This window comes from Phycodurus eques, chromosome 1, assembly GCF_024500275.1.
Source record: "Phycodurus eques isolate BA_2022a chromosome 1, UOR_Pequ_1.1, whole genome shotgun sequence".
Classification (NCBI taxonomy): domain Eukaryota; kingdom Metazoa; phylum Chordata; class Actinopteri; order Syngnathiformes; family Syngnathidae; genus Phycodurus; species Phycodurus eques.
In genome coordinates, this window is record NC_084525.1 from 1,298,500 (window position 1) to 1,316,677 (window position 18,178).

General features: G+C 43.6%; 2 protein-coding genes across 2 annotated transcripts in view; both read left to right on the forward strand.

Annotated features, from left to right (window-relative positions):
• The window catches only part of LOC133399702 (pleckstrin homology domain-containing family G member 4B-like), a 43,684-nt gene extending 41,795 nt beyond the window's left edge, over positions 1–1,889 (forward strand). Inside the window, exon 26 of the mRNA XM_061671442.1 lies at positions 718–1,889. The gene's annotated coding sequence lies outside the window, so the exon portion shown is untranslated. The remainder of the gene's footprint in view (positions 1–717) is intronic.
• A 73-nt stretch (positions 1,890–1,962) lies between these two features.
• LOC133399694 (protein-glutamine gamma-glutamyltransferase 2-like) lies at positions 1,963–17,301 on the forward strand. The gene is made up of 15 exons (XM_061671429.1): positions 1,963–2,533; positions 6,413–6,598; positions 6,682–6,915; positions 7,532–7,650; positions 8,042–8,170; positions 8,824–8,992; positions 10,757–10,889; positions 10,973–11,076; positions 11,595–11,683; positions 13,852–14,005; positions 14,093–14,181; positions 15,385–15,568; positions 15,776–15,936; positions 16,457–16,593; positions 16,960–17,301. The coding sequence occupies exons 1-15, from the start codon at positions 2,425–2,427 to the stop codon at positions 17,123–17,125; spliced, it is 2,163 nt and encodes a 720-aa protein (XP_061527413.1). The 5' UTR covers positions 1,963–2,424; the 3' UTR covers positions 17,126–17,301.
• Positions 17,302–18,178: the final 877 nt, after the last annotated feature.

The window sequence follows — 18,178 nt, forward strand, 5'->3', positions numbered from 1 at the left end:
TGGTAATGAAACTATGGAAGCATATCTGTGCCATGAGATTTTGAATTTGAATTACTAACACAGAATTTTCTTTACCATCAAATTATTCATTGTAGATTGCGTAGCGTCAAATATTCAGAAAATCGTGATGTTGATTTCATAATGTCACTACAATACGAGAATAAAAAAAGTAATACTACGAGAATAAATCTGTTTTACAACGATAATGAAAAATATATGAAGAAAAATATGCAAATGAAAAGCAACACGGTACACACTGTTAATATGAAATGATGCCTCATAAAATGGACTTTGATAGAAAGCAACGTCCCTCTCAGAAAGAGCGAGGTTCAAGTTGAATTTCAATATTTCCACGTAAAGTTAAACACAACAGCCTGAAAGCGACATGTTAATCAGACAATATACTGTGAATATTTCCAACTTTATTCTTGGACTAATGGTGTTTTTTTTTCTCTTTGACTTTGTCGTACAGTTTCACGCGGGTCGTGTTCAAACTATAATACATATATGCTATAATACCAGAGACGTCAACATGCTGTCTCTTCCTTGAATTTGGATGAAGCTCTGACACATTTTCTCCTCGAGTCAATCTCGTTTCGAGAGGATGCCCCGTGCGATACGTTGTGCTTGTGTGTCATTTGTAGTGTCCCAATTTTGACAGTTTCTCTTTTGTTTTCTTTATTGGTGGCCTGACTTGTGTCGTCCTTCCTTTCGCAGATGTCTGGTGTTCTGGTCCACCTGCTTGTTGTTTCATGATTATTATTTATCACTTTGATTCCTCCCACGTAACCGTTGGACGCGCACACACACACACACACACACGCACGCACGCACGCGCACACATGCTGAGTCAGCACCTCGTGGTGGTGTTGTTTATTTTGTGGTTTTAACATCACCACTCAGAAGAAAAAAAGAAATTATAGAATACAAAACAATAAGTGAAGCAGAAAATGGACAAGATTAAATATTTGAAGTCATTAATTTTTTTTATGCTTTGGTTTTTATTTTACATTAGTGGTGACTATTGACTCTGACAAGTCCAAATGTCAAATATTTTCTTTATTAGAGGGGATCCTCAGTTCATCTACAAGTTCCGTTCTAAAGCAGCAACATATCCCAAATTTGTACCAGCAGTAAGTCGGAACCAGAAAAAAATCCGCAAATACGGCGAATAGGGTGCCGGACTGCGATTACGCGGGGGTCGACTGTACAATGACAAATTGTGCTAAGTGATCTTGCCTTCTTGCAGCACATGACGACGTACTCTTCGTAACCTTCAAAATGCTTTTTCATTTTATACAATTGTCGTCAAATATTTATTTGTGTGTATGTGTATTATTTACAAAAAGTGAGAGACCACTTGTTAGCATCCAAATCACGTTTCAACCAGCATGTGGATTTGCGCTGTTCTGTCGGTTAGTCAATCAATGCGGGGATAAAACGCCAATGGACACTTCTTAGAATTGAAATGACCCCCCAAAAAAAAAACAACAACAAAAATGTCGTCATGATATTATTTGCTTTTTTATTGTCTGGTAAAACATTTTCAGATATTTCCTGTGAAACTGCTTGTTGGTTTTTTAATCACATTTTCTTTCTTTAAGGTGTTTACGTAAGTTGAGTGTGTTTTTATTGTTGTTTTTTTAACATTCTGTTTTTTCATGTATAATTTGTGAGGTCTCTTGTTAATGTTTTAGTACCATTAAAGCTGTCAGTGTGTGGCTAGCACAACACGTGGTTGATTTCGTTGGTCATTTGCCTGTCATGAACGATGAATATAACACTAAGAACTAACTCCACCACGCTGGATAAATAGCAATTGACATTTGAAACAAATTACAGTATTAAAAAAAAACTAACTATGTAGACATTTGAAAAAAATGCAAATACAAACTAACACGATACACACTGGTAATGTGAAAGTATGCTTCATTTATTGTTTTACAGAGGTTTTTTTTTGCGATACCAGTGACCCAAATGACGATGTTTTTGTGAAACAAGCTGTACTTTGATCAAATTTTATCTTTGACTTGCAAGCAAAACTTTGAGATATGACCGCGGTACGGTAGCAGTGAATTCAACTCACTTCATAACAATCCTTCCAAAAAGAGGCTTCAAGATGTCTAATGCCACTCCCAGATGAAGATTACTCTCAAACGAAACATAAAACGGAGAATTTAAAAGAACAATAATAGCTTTGCCTTAAAGCCCATTTAGCTTAATGCTGACAAACAATGCAAACCGCAAGCATTGTAAATTGTTTGAAATTGTCAGTTATAACCCTTTAAGCAACAGATACAGTGTTTGAACACAGACAGTGGAGCGAGCGACAGGACTTTGGAAGAAAGCAATGTTCTCTGAAAGAGAAAGAGGAAGTCAACCAAGCCTCGTCGGCCTTCCAACTAAAAACAGAATTATGGGCAGATGAGCTCAGATGTGAGCAGCCCACTCTGGTTTCATGTGCTTCAAATACCCACCAAGACCGGGAGCTGGCATACACGCACCTCGAGTGCCACTGCAATCATGAGTCAAGGTAAGATGAAAGAGGCATGCTTTTCTCTAGATGGTTTGGATGATGATTTATTTTACAGTTGCAACGTATCGCTCAAACAGGATATCTTTGCAGTTTAATTTGGGAAAGAGTCCGTTAAATTAATATTAGCTGGAATGCCGAGAGACGCGCTTTCGTATGAATGATATTGGGCATGTCAGAAAGTTTATGTATGTTAAAAAATATATGCACTGTACTGCACTATGCAGGCGGCACGGTGCACGACTGGTTAGAGCGTCTGCCTCCCAGTTCTGAGGACCGGGGTCCAATCCCCGGCCCCGCCTGTGTGGCGTTTGCATGTTCTCCCCGTGCCTTGCGTGGCTTTTCTCCGGGCACTCCGCTTTCCTCCCACATCCCAAAAACACGCGTGCTAGGTTGATTGAAGACTCTAAATTGCCCGTAGGTGTGAATGTGACTGCGAATGGTTGTTTGTTTCTATGTGCCCTGCGATTGGCTGGCAACCGGTTCAGGGCGTACCCCGCCTCCTGCCCGATGATAGCTGGGATAGGCTCCGGCGCCCCCGCGACCCGTTTGAGGAGAAGCGGCTCGGAAAATGGACGGACGGATGGATGAATGGATGTACTGTGCAAAAGCCGGTGTTTTGTGTTGTATCGCAAGAAAAAGAAATTGTCATGTCCTAAGAATGAAGGCGTATTTTTCTGAAAAAGTGATAAGATTGTCAGAGAACTGTTGAAATGTTACAAGAGAAACATGTCGTCATGTTACAAAATTCAAGTAGCAAATAAAAACAGAGTGGTAACGTTGCAAGAAAAAAAAGTGGGTGTCATGAGAGAAACCATTACAAAATGAAAAACATGGGAAATGATAATATTACAAGAGATGTCATATTGCAACAGTTAACAAGAATGTTACACGACATGTTACAAGAATAAAGTGCTTTTGTTTTTAAAAGTGGTAAGTAATATTGTGAGAGACTAGTCACAATGTGAAATGCGAAACATGCTGCCAAAGTATGTTACAGGAATGAAGTCACAATTCAGAAGAAAAAAAAAAGTGCTCATGTTACAAGAGAAAAGTCATCTTACCGGAGGAAAAAAGCATTACAAAATTCAAATACAATTACGTTTTATTCATTTATGAAGTTATAATGTTACCGGGCAAAAACACCATTATGTTACGACAATAAAGTGTACATGTGGCATAGATATATTACAAGAGAGAGTTAGAGAGTAAAATGTTACAAGAATAAAGTAGGATATTTTTTTTTTTTTTTTTTTTTTTGAAAGTGGTAATATTGCGAGAAATGTTCCAATGTTGAGAATGAGAAACTAGAATAAAGTCACAATTTGAACAAAAATGGTAATCTCACGAGAAAAACATTACAAAATAAAAAGACTTAAAGTGTTACTATTACAACAGTGGCTTTTTTTTTTTTTTTAAAGTGACGATAAAAACCTTGTGCTGCAAGAATTTTTTTAAAAGTAATGTTACAAGAATAAAATGTCTTATTCTTATTATTGTGTGAATGTTTAGAAAACATACAGCCTAATAGAAGACAAATATTTCTATTGTTTCGTACTGGTGATCTATTCACACTAAAGCTGTTTTCCTTAGAAGTGGGAAATGCTCCTCCACACTAACTCTTGCCATGTATCAAAATACATGTACCTTAAACCAGTCGTCCCCAACCACCGGTCCGCAGACCGGTACCGGGCCGAGAGGTATTTGTTACCGGGCCGCAGAGAAAGGATGACCAATTGATATCATTTCTGTGTAGCTCCTCGGTGGCAAGGCCCCGGGGGTGGTTGAGATTCTGGATGTTGTGGGGCTGTCCCGGTTGACACGCCTCTGCGACATCACGTGGACATCGGGGACAGTGCCACTGGGGTGGTGGTCCCCCTTTTTAAGAAGGGGGACCGGAGGGTGCGTTCCAACTACAGGGGGATCACACTCCTCAGCCTCCCTGGTAAGGTCTATTCAGGGGTGCCGGAGAGGAGGGTCCGTCGGGAAGTCGAATCTCAGATTCAGGAGGGAGCCGTGTGGTTTTCGTCCCGGCCGTGGAACAGCGGACCAGCTCTACGCCCTCGGCAGGGTCCTCGAGGGTGCGTGGGAGTTCGCCCGACCAGTCTACATGTGTTTTGTGGACTTGGAGAAGGCGTTCGACCGTGTCCCTCGGGTGGTCCTGTGGGGGGTGCTTCGGGATTATGGGGTACCGAACCCCCTGATACGGGCTGTCGGGTCCCCGTACGACCGGAGTCAGAGTTTGGTCCGGATATCCGGCAGTAAGTCGGACTCGTTCCCGGTGAGGGTTGGCCTACGCCAAGGCTGCCCTTTGTCGCCGATTCTGTTCATAACTTTTACGGACAGAATTTCAAGGCAGCGCAGCCGAGGCGTAGAGGGGGGGGTCCGCTTTGGTGGCCTCAGTATTGCATCTCTGCTTTTTGCAGACGATGTGGTTCTGTCGGCTTCATCGAGCCGTGACCTCCAACTCTCACTGGAGCGGTTCGCAGCTGAGTGGACGGGACGGGGGAGGCAGTGAGGATGGACTAAGCCAGAAGGAAGTTGTAGGTAGTTCCGTTTGATGTTTGCATCGAAAAATGAGGGAATTGCAGAAAACAGATGAGTCGAAGTGGGAGAGAACGGAGTCTGTTGGGTGTGAAATATTGCCAAACAGGGAGAATAGAGCCTCGGAGTCGCCTTCTTTTTGTGGACTACAATTGTGTAGAAGGGAGATTAGACTTGAAGTTAGACAGATGGCCAATATTTCACTAACAAGCTCTCAAGTAGTTTTTTTGCTTAAGAAAAATGAAACTGGCAGTCATTTCGAAAAATCTGTTTTGGAGCGATCCGTAAATAACTAATAGCCCTGGGAACGCCCCTTTTTCACCGCCGTAATCGATACGCCGCCATGTCTTGGTGTGATATCAGCGACGGAACTGGAGACCAAATTCACTGCATAGCAGATGTGGACAAAGCAATGTGTTACATTATTTGCCACAACAAAAATATGAAATACAGTATGATGACGGTGTGCGCTTGAGCTGAATACTGATCGGAGTGCTTCGGGGTATGCAGATTTTATTTCAAAAGGAAAATGAACATTTATGAACAGTAAACACACAGCTGGCCAGGTTCACAAAGCTCCTGGAATCAGGAACATCTGCGATAAGACCAGTGACGTGCGGTGAGGTTCATGATTGGTGAGGCGCTGACGTCTGGAGCTCTGTGAAGCTCAACTCAACACTGCCGCATGCTGGTTGTGGCAGCGTACATACCAGCCTCCGCTGTGCACTTTTAGTGGCTTTTCTTGTCGATAAGAAAGACTAAATGTCGCACACCTTCATTAAATATATTCGACGGTCTGTTAAACGTCAGTAGGTGCAGTACATGTGTGATGAAAACGTATATTTTTGGCGACGTAATGAGGAAACACCGATGTCTCTTGTGTGAAGCCACGGACCAATCACAGCCTGCCTGAATGGATGTGTGCGTGGTCGCTTGAAGCGTCACGGGAGCGGTGACTCGTCGTGACTCGTAGCTGCGCTTCCTATGCATTTGTACAGGAAATATGAAATTTCAACTATTTTCATGATTAAATCATTGAAATTATTGGGTTGAAAAAGAAAATCAATGTAAAGCACGGACCATAGAACGAAAATGGAACAATTTAATGTAATAATAAGGTTTGTTTTTATTTTTTACTATTCACATGCAGTGGAAAGGAAAGAGCACCAGGGGGCAGTGAGGCTCTGCCTCACTTGCCTACCCTGAGTGCACGTCACTGGATAAGACGCATCATTGTTTCGGCGCAGGGGTTAAAGTGAGGTGGAAAGCCACGGTTTATAATCCATACTTTACTGTACTGTGTTTTCATTGAGTAACGAGTCGTGTTTGTGTTAGTTTTGGACATCGAGCACTGCGACCTGAATATCGGAGGCAACAAGAGCAGCCACCGCACGAAGCTTTTTGCAGACCAGCGTCTGATCGTCAGACGGGGACAAGCCTTCACCATCTTTGTCTTCTTGAAAGCTGGCAGCAAGACGCTCGAAGCACACGACGCCAGCCTCACCTTTACTGTCCACACTGGTCAGAAAGCAACCGACCCACCGTCGGATGACGTATTGTGCGTGCGTGTGTCCTGATTTAGATTTTATATGTTCCTCCTGCAGGTCCGGTGCCCAAAAGTGAATCAGACACCAAGGTTTCCTTCCCACTCAGCGACTCCACAGCGGACACGGAGTGGAGCGCCTCGGCCACTCGTGACCCCGCCGGCAACAAAGTGTCCGTCACCGTAGTGTCCTCCCCCAACGCCCCCATTGGACTCTACTCTCTGACTGTAGACCATCACGGGAAGACGACCACCTTAGGGCAATTTACATTGCTCTTTAACGCCTGGTGTCCAAGTCAGTCAGTCTTTTTTTTTTTTTTTGTTTTTTGTTTTTGAGGGGAAAAAAAAAAAACGCCCAATGGACTTTCCATTCTTGGTCAGCAGTAGCGGACTCAAGCAGAGCAACTAAAGTCCTCTATCCGAAATCTTGATCCACCGAAATGATCAAAACTACCTGTCACGCCCTTGTGCTTGGCAGACGCCATGAGGCTGTCACTCAATTAAACGTGTACAGCACCAGTGTCAAACTCCAGGCCCGGGGCCCAGATGTGGCCCGCCACATCATTTTATGTGGCCCGCAGAAGCAAATCATGTGCGCGTACTTCATGTTTCTTGCTATCTGTTCCAAAATTGCTAATTGTCTTCACTTTAAATAATTTTGAAGATTGCAAGTATTTTATTTTGTTACCAAACAACTTTTTAAAATAAATGAATCAATAGCTAAACAAATCGTTTTCCTTCACTTCATGTTTCTAAACGAGTTATCCATCAGTTTTTTTAATATGATGAAGCGGTTATAGATTTTGGTGGTTTCACAGTCATAATGGCCTAACGACAGTGTGCCCCGTGACAAAAATTAGTTTGAGACCACTCGTGTACAGTAACACTGTTGACTCTGCTCGGTCCCGCAGATGATGCTGTGTACATGCGCAGTGAGGCCAAGCGGCAAGAGTACGTTTTGGCGCAGCACGGGCAGATCTTCCGAGGCACGTACAAACGCATTAAGGGGACACCGTGGAACTTTGGACAGGTATGCATGCGCACACAAGAAAATTCACTGATTAAAGAATTTGTTATAATTGATTGGTGACGCTGTCATACTGGATAGCAAGTTTGGAGATCAAATTTCTAGCCGTCTTGTTTGGATTTTGCATGTTCTCTGGGTTTACGTCAGGTTCCTCCCACATTCTAAAAACACGTATGTCGAGTTCATCGAAGACTCTAAATTGTCCTTATAGTTGTATGAATGGTAATTTGTCTATATGTGCCCGAAGACTGTCTGGCAACTAGTCCAGGGTGTACCCTACCTGTTGACCAAAGTCACTTGGGATGGATAATAATTCCTTAATGCTCCTTCAAAAATGTCATTGACCATTGCTGGGCGCTGTAAAACTAAACTGCTCCGCTTGCTGTGTCTGCAGTTTGAAGCAGGAATTCTGGACATCTGTCTGAAGGTCCTGGATGACAACCCAAAATTTGCATCGGACGCTGATCAGGACTGCTCAGCCAGGAGAAATCCTATCTACGTGACGCGGGTCCTGAGCGCAATGGTAGGTAGCTAAAGCCAAGGAAGACGTGTTGTTGAGGTGCGGCCAGAGCAAGTTATTTTGACTGTTTCAGTCATTACGGCATCAATGTAAACCTCACCCGCCACGATATTGAGGACGAGCACTCATGACATGACGATGGGTGGATGAAGAGCAACTTTTGTTTCATTAGTCCATTTTGGTCCATTCCCCCTGACATCACTGGTGTACCTGAGCCAAGTTTGTAGGCCGCCTTGCTCGCACATGCCTTTTGAGGTCTGCCCAACAATTTTCAGTAAGATTGAGATGAGAGTTGTGTGACGGCCACTGCAAAACATTGACTTTGCTATTATTAAGCCACTTTGTAACCTGATTGGAAGCTTGCTTCGGGTCATTGTCCATTTGGAAGACCCATTTGTTCCCAAGCTTTAACTTCCTGGCTGGTGTCGGGAAATGTTGCTTCAGTATTTCCACACAAAGTTCTTTCCTCATGATGCCGTCTATTTTGTGAAGTCCATCAGTCCCTCCTGTAGCAAAACAACTCCACGACATGATCCTGCCATCCCTGTATTTCAAAGTTGGGATGGTGTTCACAGAAAAAGATACCTCATCATTGCTGTATTATTGTTAATGTTTTCCCAGTCTTTATTAAATAGTTTCTGTGTTTGTCGCCTCAGATTAACAGTAATGATGACAGCGGAGTGCTGGTGGGAGAGTGGTATGACTTTACCGGAGGCGTTCATCCCTGCTCGTGGGTCGGTACCGGCGACATCCTGCGCCAGTGGGCGGAGAGCGGCCCGGTCCGTTACGGCCAGTGTTGGGTGTTTGCTGCTGTTGGCTGTACAGGTAGACGACCGCCCTCCACGCTTATAAACGAGTGTCTTGAACTTTGTGAACTATTTCCTCACTGTTGATCAGTCGATGACCGTTAGCTGAAGTAAAAAATGCTCGTCCATTGATACTGTATAAGAAATGTCTGTATTTTGGATGATTAAATACACTTAACCTAATTTGAATGTGGTCCTTTCAACAGAACGAAAACAGCAATCAATGCAAAGAGTCATGATATTTTAGATCTTTTACAATAACAACTTATTTTATGTTATATTTTTCCCAACATTTATTTTTAGAACAAAAATACAGTGGAAACATGCAGCGGCACGGTGAACGACCGGTTAGAGCGTCTGCCTCCCAGTTCTGAGGACCGGGGTTCAGTCCTTCCGGTCCCGCCTGTGTGGAGTTTGCATGTTCTCCCCGTGCCTGCGTGGCTTTTCTCCGGGCACTCCGGTTTCCTCCCACGTCCCAAAACACACATGCTATGTTGATGGCGGACTGCGTGCGAATGGTGGTTTGTTTATATGTGCCCTGCGATTGGCTGGTGACCAGTTCAGGGCGTACCCCGCCTTTTTCTTGAAGACAGTTGGGATCGGCTCCAGCACTCCCGCGACCCTTGTGAGGATAAAGTGGTACACACAATGGATGGATGGATGGAAACGCGCATATTTGCGGTTCAGCGTTTCACATTCACCTCTTGGCTGATTTTTTAAATTGAAACCTGTTATTTGCAGGAAGCACCGCTTATCTGCTGTATTTTTTACACGAACCCCCATTCCTTCTGTTTTTTTGTTAGTTTTTTTGCCCTAGGCCCAGCTTCCTTGTTTTTTGGGGATGGGAAGTAAAAAAAAAAAAAAACAAACAAACAAACAAAAACAAAACAAAAACACTTAAATTTCATGGCAATTATAATGAGTGTTAATTATTTGCAGATTTTTGCTAGTCACGGTCAGGGCAGGTCCCTATCTTCCCTGAGATAGCAGCGGGGGTCCACTGTTTTTGTATGACAGAGTACCATCATATTATACATATTTTACAGGCAACTCTGAATTTTTGTCAACATTTGCCATCCTTTTGATGGGGGGAAATCATTACAAATAAAATGAATTAACAAAAAAAAAATTTTCAGTGGCACTTTTGCCGCTCCGGGGGCACTTTTTGCCGCACACACAGGGTAAAAAAAAAAGTTGCATTTAGGATACAAAGTGTGCGTGGGGGGCGGAGGGGCACCTGCCCTCCAGTCCCTCCCTGTTACACCGCCTCTGTCCTACAGCATTCGGAGATTTTCCTTTGGACAGCCAGCCAGTCGCAGGACAAAAACAAACAAACGAAAAAAAAAGATTAAATAATCAGTGAAAATAAATAAATAAATAAGTCAAAATGAATTTAAAAAAAAAATAAAATATTGAATATAATTGGGTGGGGACCACTCAAGAGGGGTTGCTCCACATCTTGCCCAAAGTCAGCTGGGAAAGGCTCCAGCTCACCACTTATGGATTTAACACGAAAATAAAAACGTCCAAATCTTCTTTAATCTATCGGACGGCAAATTAGAATATTTTTTTGAATCTGACTTTTGAAATAGCGCTGATTGCGCGAACATGAGAGACATACGCAATCGCGTTATTCCTATTCGACAGTACAAACGTATTTGATTCGCTATCCCTGCCAAACGACGAGCACGTCTCTCCAGATGTTTCCCTTTGCATGGTTAACACACACAGACACCCTTACACACAGTAAAGACAGCATCCAATGTTTACTTGCTTCCCGCAGTGTCCCGTGGCCTGGGCATCCCGTGTCGGGTGGTCACTAACTTTGGTTCGGCCCACGACAGTAACGCCAACCTGATCGTAGAAAACCTTTACGATGAGGAAGGGGAAAGTATTTCAGACGGGGATTCGGTCTGGTGAGTAACAGTACGTCCAGCCGTGATGATGATGATGACGACGACGGTCCTGATGAGCCTTCACCTGCAACACCTCTTTGCAGGAACTTTCATGTTTGGGTGGACAGCTGGATGACCCGTCCAGACTTGGGAGAGGAGTTTGACGGTTGGCAAGCCAGTGACCCAACGCCACAGGAGAAGAGTGATGGTGAACTTGGATTTGCATACACACCCGGCAGCCACAACATTAGGCACACCTACACAAGCTAATGACTATCCAATACAAGCGCTGTTGTAAAAATTCTGCCTTTACAAAAAAGACTATCGTTCAGTTTGTATCGACGTCGTACAGCATACGTTTTGTTTGTAGTGTTGCGTTTTATCTGAGAGGTGTTCCTAGTTATGGAGCCAAATAATCTAACTCAACAATTAGAATCAGCTCTCGGGGTAATGCAGCACAGTTTTACAACACTCCGTAACACGACCACAATAATAAACGTTAAGAAGTGAAAATGATTATCTTTGTAAAGGCAGAATTATTAATACATATAATAATAGATTTTGGATCACACTAGATGTCGCTGAGTGAACTTTGTCTACTTGTAATCCACACAGTCACACACATTTGAAATGGCTTTCTTGTTGCATGCTAAGTCTTATTGAAATACATTGTTGCCATATATAAATGTATGAATCTATCTGAGGTCAACTTTTATGGGTTGTCAGGTGTTTACTGTTGCGGACCGGCTGCACTGAGGGCCATCAAGGAAGGAGAGCTCACCAAAAAGTATGACGCTCCTTTTATTTTCGCTGAGGTGAGTCGATGACATCATTATTTGGAACAAAGAATATAGATTAAGAATAATACAACCCCAATTCCAATGAAGTTGGGACGTTGTGTTGAACATAAATAAAAACAGATTACAATGATTTGCAAATCACTTTCAACCTATATTCTTTTGAATACACCACAAAGACAAGATAGTTCATGTTCAAACTGATAAACATGATTGTTTTTAGCAAATAATCAATAACTTGGAATTTTATGGCTGCAACACGTTCCAAAAAAGCTGGGACAGGTGGCAAAAAAAGAGGGAGAAAGTTGAGGAATGCTCATCAAACATGTTTGGAACATCCCACAGGTGAACAGGGTCATTGGGAACAGGTTGGATCCATGATTGGGGAGAAAAGGAGCTTCTCTGAATGGCTCACTCATTCACAAGCAAAGATGGGGCGAGGTTCACCTCTTTGCGAACAAGTGGGTGAGAAAATAGTCGAACAGTTTAAGGACAATGTTCCTCAACGTACAATTGCAAGGAATTTAGGGATTTCATCATCTACGGTCCATAATATCTTCAAAAGGTTCAGAGAATCTGGAGAAATCACTGCAAGGCCCAAAACCGACATTGAACGCCCGTGACTTTCGATCCCTCAGGCGGCGCTGCGTCAAAAACCGACATCAATGTGTAAAGGATATCACCCCGTGGGCTCAGGAACACTTCGGAAAACCAATGTCAGTAAATACAGTTCGGCGCTACATCCTTAAGTGCAACTTGAAACTCTACTATGCAAAGCAAAAGCCATTTATCAACAACACCCAGAAACGCCGCCGGCTTCTCTGGGCCCGAGTTCATCTAAGATGGACTGACGCAGTCCACATTTCAAATTGTTTTTGGAAATTGACCCGGAGGACACGACGTCCACAAAGAGCAAAAGAACCATCCGGACTGTTATGGACGCAAAGTTCAAAAGCCAGCATCTGTGGTGGTATGGGGCTGTGTTAGTGCCAATGACAGTTAAATTCCACATCTGTGAAGGCACCATTAATGCTGAAAGGTACATACAGGTTTTGGAGAAACATATGCTGCCATCCAAGCAACGTCTTTTTCATGGAGCGCCCGGCTTATTTCAGCAAGACAATGCCAAACATTCTGCACGTGTTACAACAGCGTGGCTTCGTAGTAAAAGAGTGCGGGTACCAGACTGGGCTGCCTGCGGTCCAGACTTGTCTCCCATTGAAAATGCGTAAAGTACGACAACGGAGACCCCGGACTGTTGAACGGCTGAAGTTGTACATCGAGCAAGAATGGGAAAGAATTCCACCGACAAAGCTTCAACAATCAGCGTCCTCAGTTCCCGAACGTTTATTGAATGTTGTTCAAAGAAAAGGTGACGTAACACAGTGGTAAACACGACCCCGTCCCAGCTTTTTGGGAACGCGTTGCAGCTATAAAATTTCAAGTTAATGATTATTTGCTAAAAACAAGAGAGTTTTTTTCAGTTTGAACATGAAATATCTTGTCTTTGTGGTGTATTTAATTAAATATAGGTTGAACATGATTTGCAAATCATTGCATTCTGTTTTTATTTGTTTAACACAACGTCCCCACTTCATTGGAATTGGGGTTGTACACGGTTAAGCATAGACCTCAACCCAAGGCCAAACTATCCTAATCGGGACCAACGCCAGATTGTACAAGTTAATAGATCATAGGTGTCAAACTCAAGGCCCGGGGGCCAGATGCGTCCCGCCACATTAGTTTATGTGGCCCGCGAAAGCAAATCATGCTCGTCACCTTCCGTGATTTTTGCTCAAATCGTCATACTAATAAACAATAATGTTGAGAGATTGCATTTTTCTGTGACCGAACCCCTCTTCTACAGTAACTTGGAACAAACTATGATCCTTGCCTTGTGATTGCAAAAGTAGTCATCCCTCAATTTGTTGTGTAATGGTAATAATAATACGATTTGGTGATTAAACATTGATATGGTTTCACTGTTGTAACGGCCCTCTGAGGGAAATCCTAACTTCAATGCGGCCCGAGACAAAAATGCGTTTGACTCCCCTGTAAATAGATGATCCATCCATCTTTTCCTCATTAGGCCAACAACCATTCACACTCACATTCATGAAGTAAATAAACATCCCCGGGTAGAGAGAATGACGACATACTATACCGCTGTCGTCTTGCGTTATTAGGTCAACGCCGACGTGGTGGATTTGGTGCGCCTGTCGAACGGAAAGTTTGTCAAGTTCAGCGGCTCGACCAAATCCGTCGGACGCTTCATCAGCACCGGAGCCGTCGGCTCAGACGAGAGACATGACATCACACATGAGTACAAGTATCCTGAAGGTAAACGCGCAGCTTATGTGTCTCTTTACGTATACGTTGATGAGCTGCGACATTCTCTTCCTAAAATTCTGCCTGCTGACGGTTTAGGTTCCAAGGAGGAGCGGAAGGTGTATGAGAAGGCCCAGCACCGCAACAAGCTACAACAGCGAGGAGAGGAACCAGGCCTCCGTCTCAAGGTTGAATACGACGGGAATTACAACCGAACAGGCGCTCGCACCCTCTTTCATGGCAAAAACCTTGAAATGAGAATCAAACTTTGATGTCCGCCACAGGCGGCGTAAGCGGTTGTCTTTTATACCGAGGAGCACCTCAAAAATATTTGGTTCTTTTATCTTTTTTTTAGCACCTCAAAAATATTTGGTTCTCCAAACGCCACCATCATGACCAACATTTTAATACGTTGGCCTAAGCATTCATCAAAATGGAGACCGGTTTCATTTCGAGCCGCTAACATTATGCACAGTTTGAACATTAACTCTGCTTTATTATAGAATTTTTTTTGGACTGAAATAATGGTTCAATTAAATTGCATTACACATAAAATCCCGGCACCTTGCAGATTCACGTATTGGCTGATTTTTTTTTTTTTTTTAAATAATATAAAATTCCCATTTTTTTTCCTAATGTTTCTTTTTTTCATTTTGGTTTCTTCTTTTTTGAGGGTTGTGGGGGGTAACAACCCTGAAAACTATTGGTGGTTTATCCCCGCTTATTCCAAAATTTGGGGGGGGGGGGGGTTTCCATGTTTTTTTCCCCCCAAGCATCAACTATCCGCAGATTTTCGCTATTCGCGGTTGGGCCCGGTCAATATCTTCTCTTCATTTTTGCATTTGTTAAGTTGATCTAACATGAACTTTTTTTTGTGTGTGTGTTCAACAAAATAGAATTGCTCGGAACTGGTTGACACAACAGCCTCACAGTTCCGAGGACCCGGGTCCAATCCCCGGCCCCGCCCGTGTGGCGTTTGCATGTTCTCCCCGTGCCTTGCGTGGCTTTTCTCCGGGCACTCCGCTTTCCTCCCACATCCCAAAAACATGCATTGATTGGAGACTCTAAATTGCCCGTAGGCGTGACTGTGAGTGCGAATGGTTGTTTGTTTCGATGTGCCCTGCGATTGGCTGAAAACCAGTTCAGGGCGTACCCCGCCTCCTGCCCGACGACAGCTGGGATAGGCTCCGGCACGCCCGTGACCCGCGTGAGGAGAAGCGGCTCAGAAAATGGATGGTTGACACAATTAAGTAGAAAAATGTTTTTGTGTAATCACTAACAATAGAAGAAAAAAAAAGAACTTTGTGGCAGTGGTATGTAAATAAAAGCAATGCAGTATCCTCGTTTTATCTATAGCCCAAACTGACGTGTTTTGCGCCTTCTTGTTGAAGATCAAACTGGCAGAAAATATGATCGTGGGTTCCGACTTTGAGGTGTATGCCGTCGTCACCAACAACTGCACGGTGGCAAAGAGCTGCACGCTCCTCTTCTTCGCCAAAGCTGTGGGTTACAATGGCAAACGAGGAGAAAGCTGTGGATTCGTCTCGGACAGATTGGAGGTGCCCACTGGAGAAGGTGAGAACCTTCTCAACCGCCACGATGTTGAAAATAGTCATTCAAATATTATTTTACTGGTGTCAAAAAAGGAGTTGGGAACATTCAGAGAGATCCTTCCATCCCATTCAAAATGTTTGGAAATGAAAATGATTAAATGAATAAAATGTAGACACACGTCTTAGAATTTACACTGATGAACGAAAAGTTGACTAATTGTGTTTTCAGAGAGACGCGTGTACCTCAAGCTGGAGTACGGCACTTACGGATCGGTCATCACGTCCGATCGGCTCATTCGGCTGTCGGCCATCACCGTCGACAAGCAAACGATCGACTACCGCAAGGTCGAGAAGACGATTGTGCTGGACGAGCCACCTCTCGAAATCAAGGTACTGATGCATTGAAAGATGATTAGAGACGTATTATTATGCATAGTTTTCCCATTTTCAAACTGTGTCTTAAAAGGTCTCTGATCTTCTGACATTCAAAATTCACAGAGGATAAAGAATAGGTACACAATTAAAATCTACATTTTCAAATCAGCCGGTCTTGTGGGAGGCGGAACAGTATGACTTTCATTCCGATATTGCCTACTGAGTGTCGACAACTTAGCAACTTGGTTGCTTTCTTTAGCGACCTTTCCAACCCTATTTTTCCAAATACACGACAACAAATCAAGCGACTATTTTTGTGGCGTTATCGGAGACTCTCACCAGGGCAGAAAATGTTCGCCCTTCTACGTCAACATTTCTATTGCATGACGCTTGCGCAAAGCCACCGCTGGCTAATTGATGGGGTTTATTTTCCATAACACCGGATGTTTCCTTTAAGATCTCAACATGAACAACTAATTAACGAACGAATTAACCATCCATTTTTCTGTAGCACTCATTAAATGTGCCTGCGCAGCTGATAGGAGAAGCCAAGGTGAAGCGGCCAATGTCGGCAAGGCCGAGCATGCTAAACCCGTTGCCGGAGACGCTCCAGGACTGCAGCTTCACCGTTGGGGGGGCTGGCCTCGTTGACGGCAAGCCCCTAACGCTCAAGTACGTATCCACTCTCAGGGCACTGTTTTTGCGACCGGCCGTAAATCCGGCGCAGCGCACGGCGCGACTGTAGGTTTGTTGGCAGGCAACTTTGTTTGCTGCCAATCAAAGTGGCTCCTCTCATTCCCTTTAAATGAGGCGCGCTAGTAGCACACTGACCGTCTTTGACATGACGCAACGCATACCACCAATTTTTAGCCCAAGAAGAAACTGATTTGCTCTAGTCGAGGTCGACGCACGCAAATTACGAAGCGCGCTGCTTCTTGTCCAAAGTCAGGTGGGACAGGCTCCACCTCACCCACAACCCTAATGATGACAAGCGTTGGATGAAGAAACTTTATCTTCTTACTTCTGTTCTTCTTGCAGGATTGGACGCGTGGGCCCCAAACAGGAAGCCACGACCACCGCCGTGTTCACTCCCACCGTGGCTGGCTCCAGCGTGCTGCTGGTCAGCTTTGACAGTGACAAACTCAAGAACATCAAGAGCTCCATCAGTGTTGTGGTGAAGGAAGGCGACACTCCACACATCTAAGCCTACACTCCGAACTCCAACTTTCGGACACTTTGGATGTCGTACCGGAACGCTTTGTCTGACACGGAGGCTTTGCTATAGCTTCCTTTTATTTGGCCTACCCTCATATACTGCAATACAGCAAATTGAACGTTAGATTATATTGAATTGTACTTGTTTGTCTGAATAAATGACAACTAAATCCATCAATTTTCTAAAGTGCTTGTTGTCATTAGGATGTGGTGGAGCTGGAGCCCAACCCAGCTGACTTTAGGCAAGAGTCGTCGTGCACATTAGAAACAAACAACCATTCGCACTCACATCCGCACCTATGGACAATTAAGTAATGAATCTACCAAGCATGTTTTTAAATGCAAAAAAAAAAAAGCCAGAGTACCTGGAGAAAACTCCCGCAAGCGTGAGGAGAACATGCAGATTCAAACCTTATTAGAGCTGTGAGGCATTAATGCTAACCACTGGGTCACCATGCTGCCTAAATTACAACAATCTACAAAACAAAACAAGGAAGACATCGATACTTCAAATCATCCCCCAAAAAATATCGATCAGCTTTTTTTGGCCCTTAAGTGGTACTTGATACTTTCTCGACAGGCGACAGCAGAAAACTAGCACTTGTGACCAATGGTGACATCAAACTCACCAAACGGTCATAGAGCATGCGGAACACTATGCACACAGGTTGACACAGACATAGATATGAATGGGTTTATACGACACGCCCCGTTTGAGCTGCGTTCCTACGGCGACACTATGCTCCGAGGGGCAAAGTCGTCCAAGCGCCTTCAATGTGTGTGGACGACAAGAAAACCGAAAAATCAAGGAGGCCGGTACACTGTACATTATGTTGCATACGATTGATTACAATCACTAAAAATTACAACACGGGAACTGGGAGCAACCTTTCACAGGAAAAATATAATTTTGGGGTGCTTTTATAAAAATCTTATCTATGGCTAACACACACGTTGGTGTTGCCAAAAATAAGTAAACCTCATGAAAATTCGTTGATAAATGAGCAAATTAGGACTGAATTTAAATGCCCATACATTTCCT

What these genes read in the sequence shown, in the direction of transcription:
- LOC133399694 (XM_061671429.1), top strand. Translation starts at nt 2,425, where the DNA reads ATGAGCTCAGATGTGAGCAGCCCACTCTGGTTTCATGTGCTTCAAATA. An exon ending in CACCTTTACTGTCCACACTG is followed by an intron (nt 6,599 to 6,681) that starts GTCAGAAAGCAA and finishes TTCCTCCTGCAG; the next exon opens with GTCCGGTGCCCAAAAGTGAA. An exon ending in CTTTAACGCCTGGTGTCCAA is followed by an intron (nt 6,916 to 7,531) that starts GTCAGTCAGTCT and finishes TCGGTCCCGCAG; the next exon opens with ATGATGCTGTGTACATGCGC.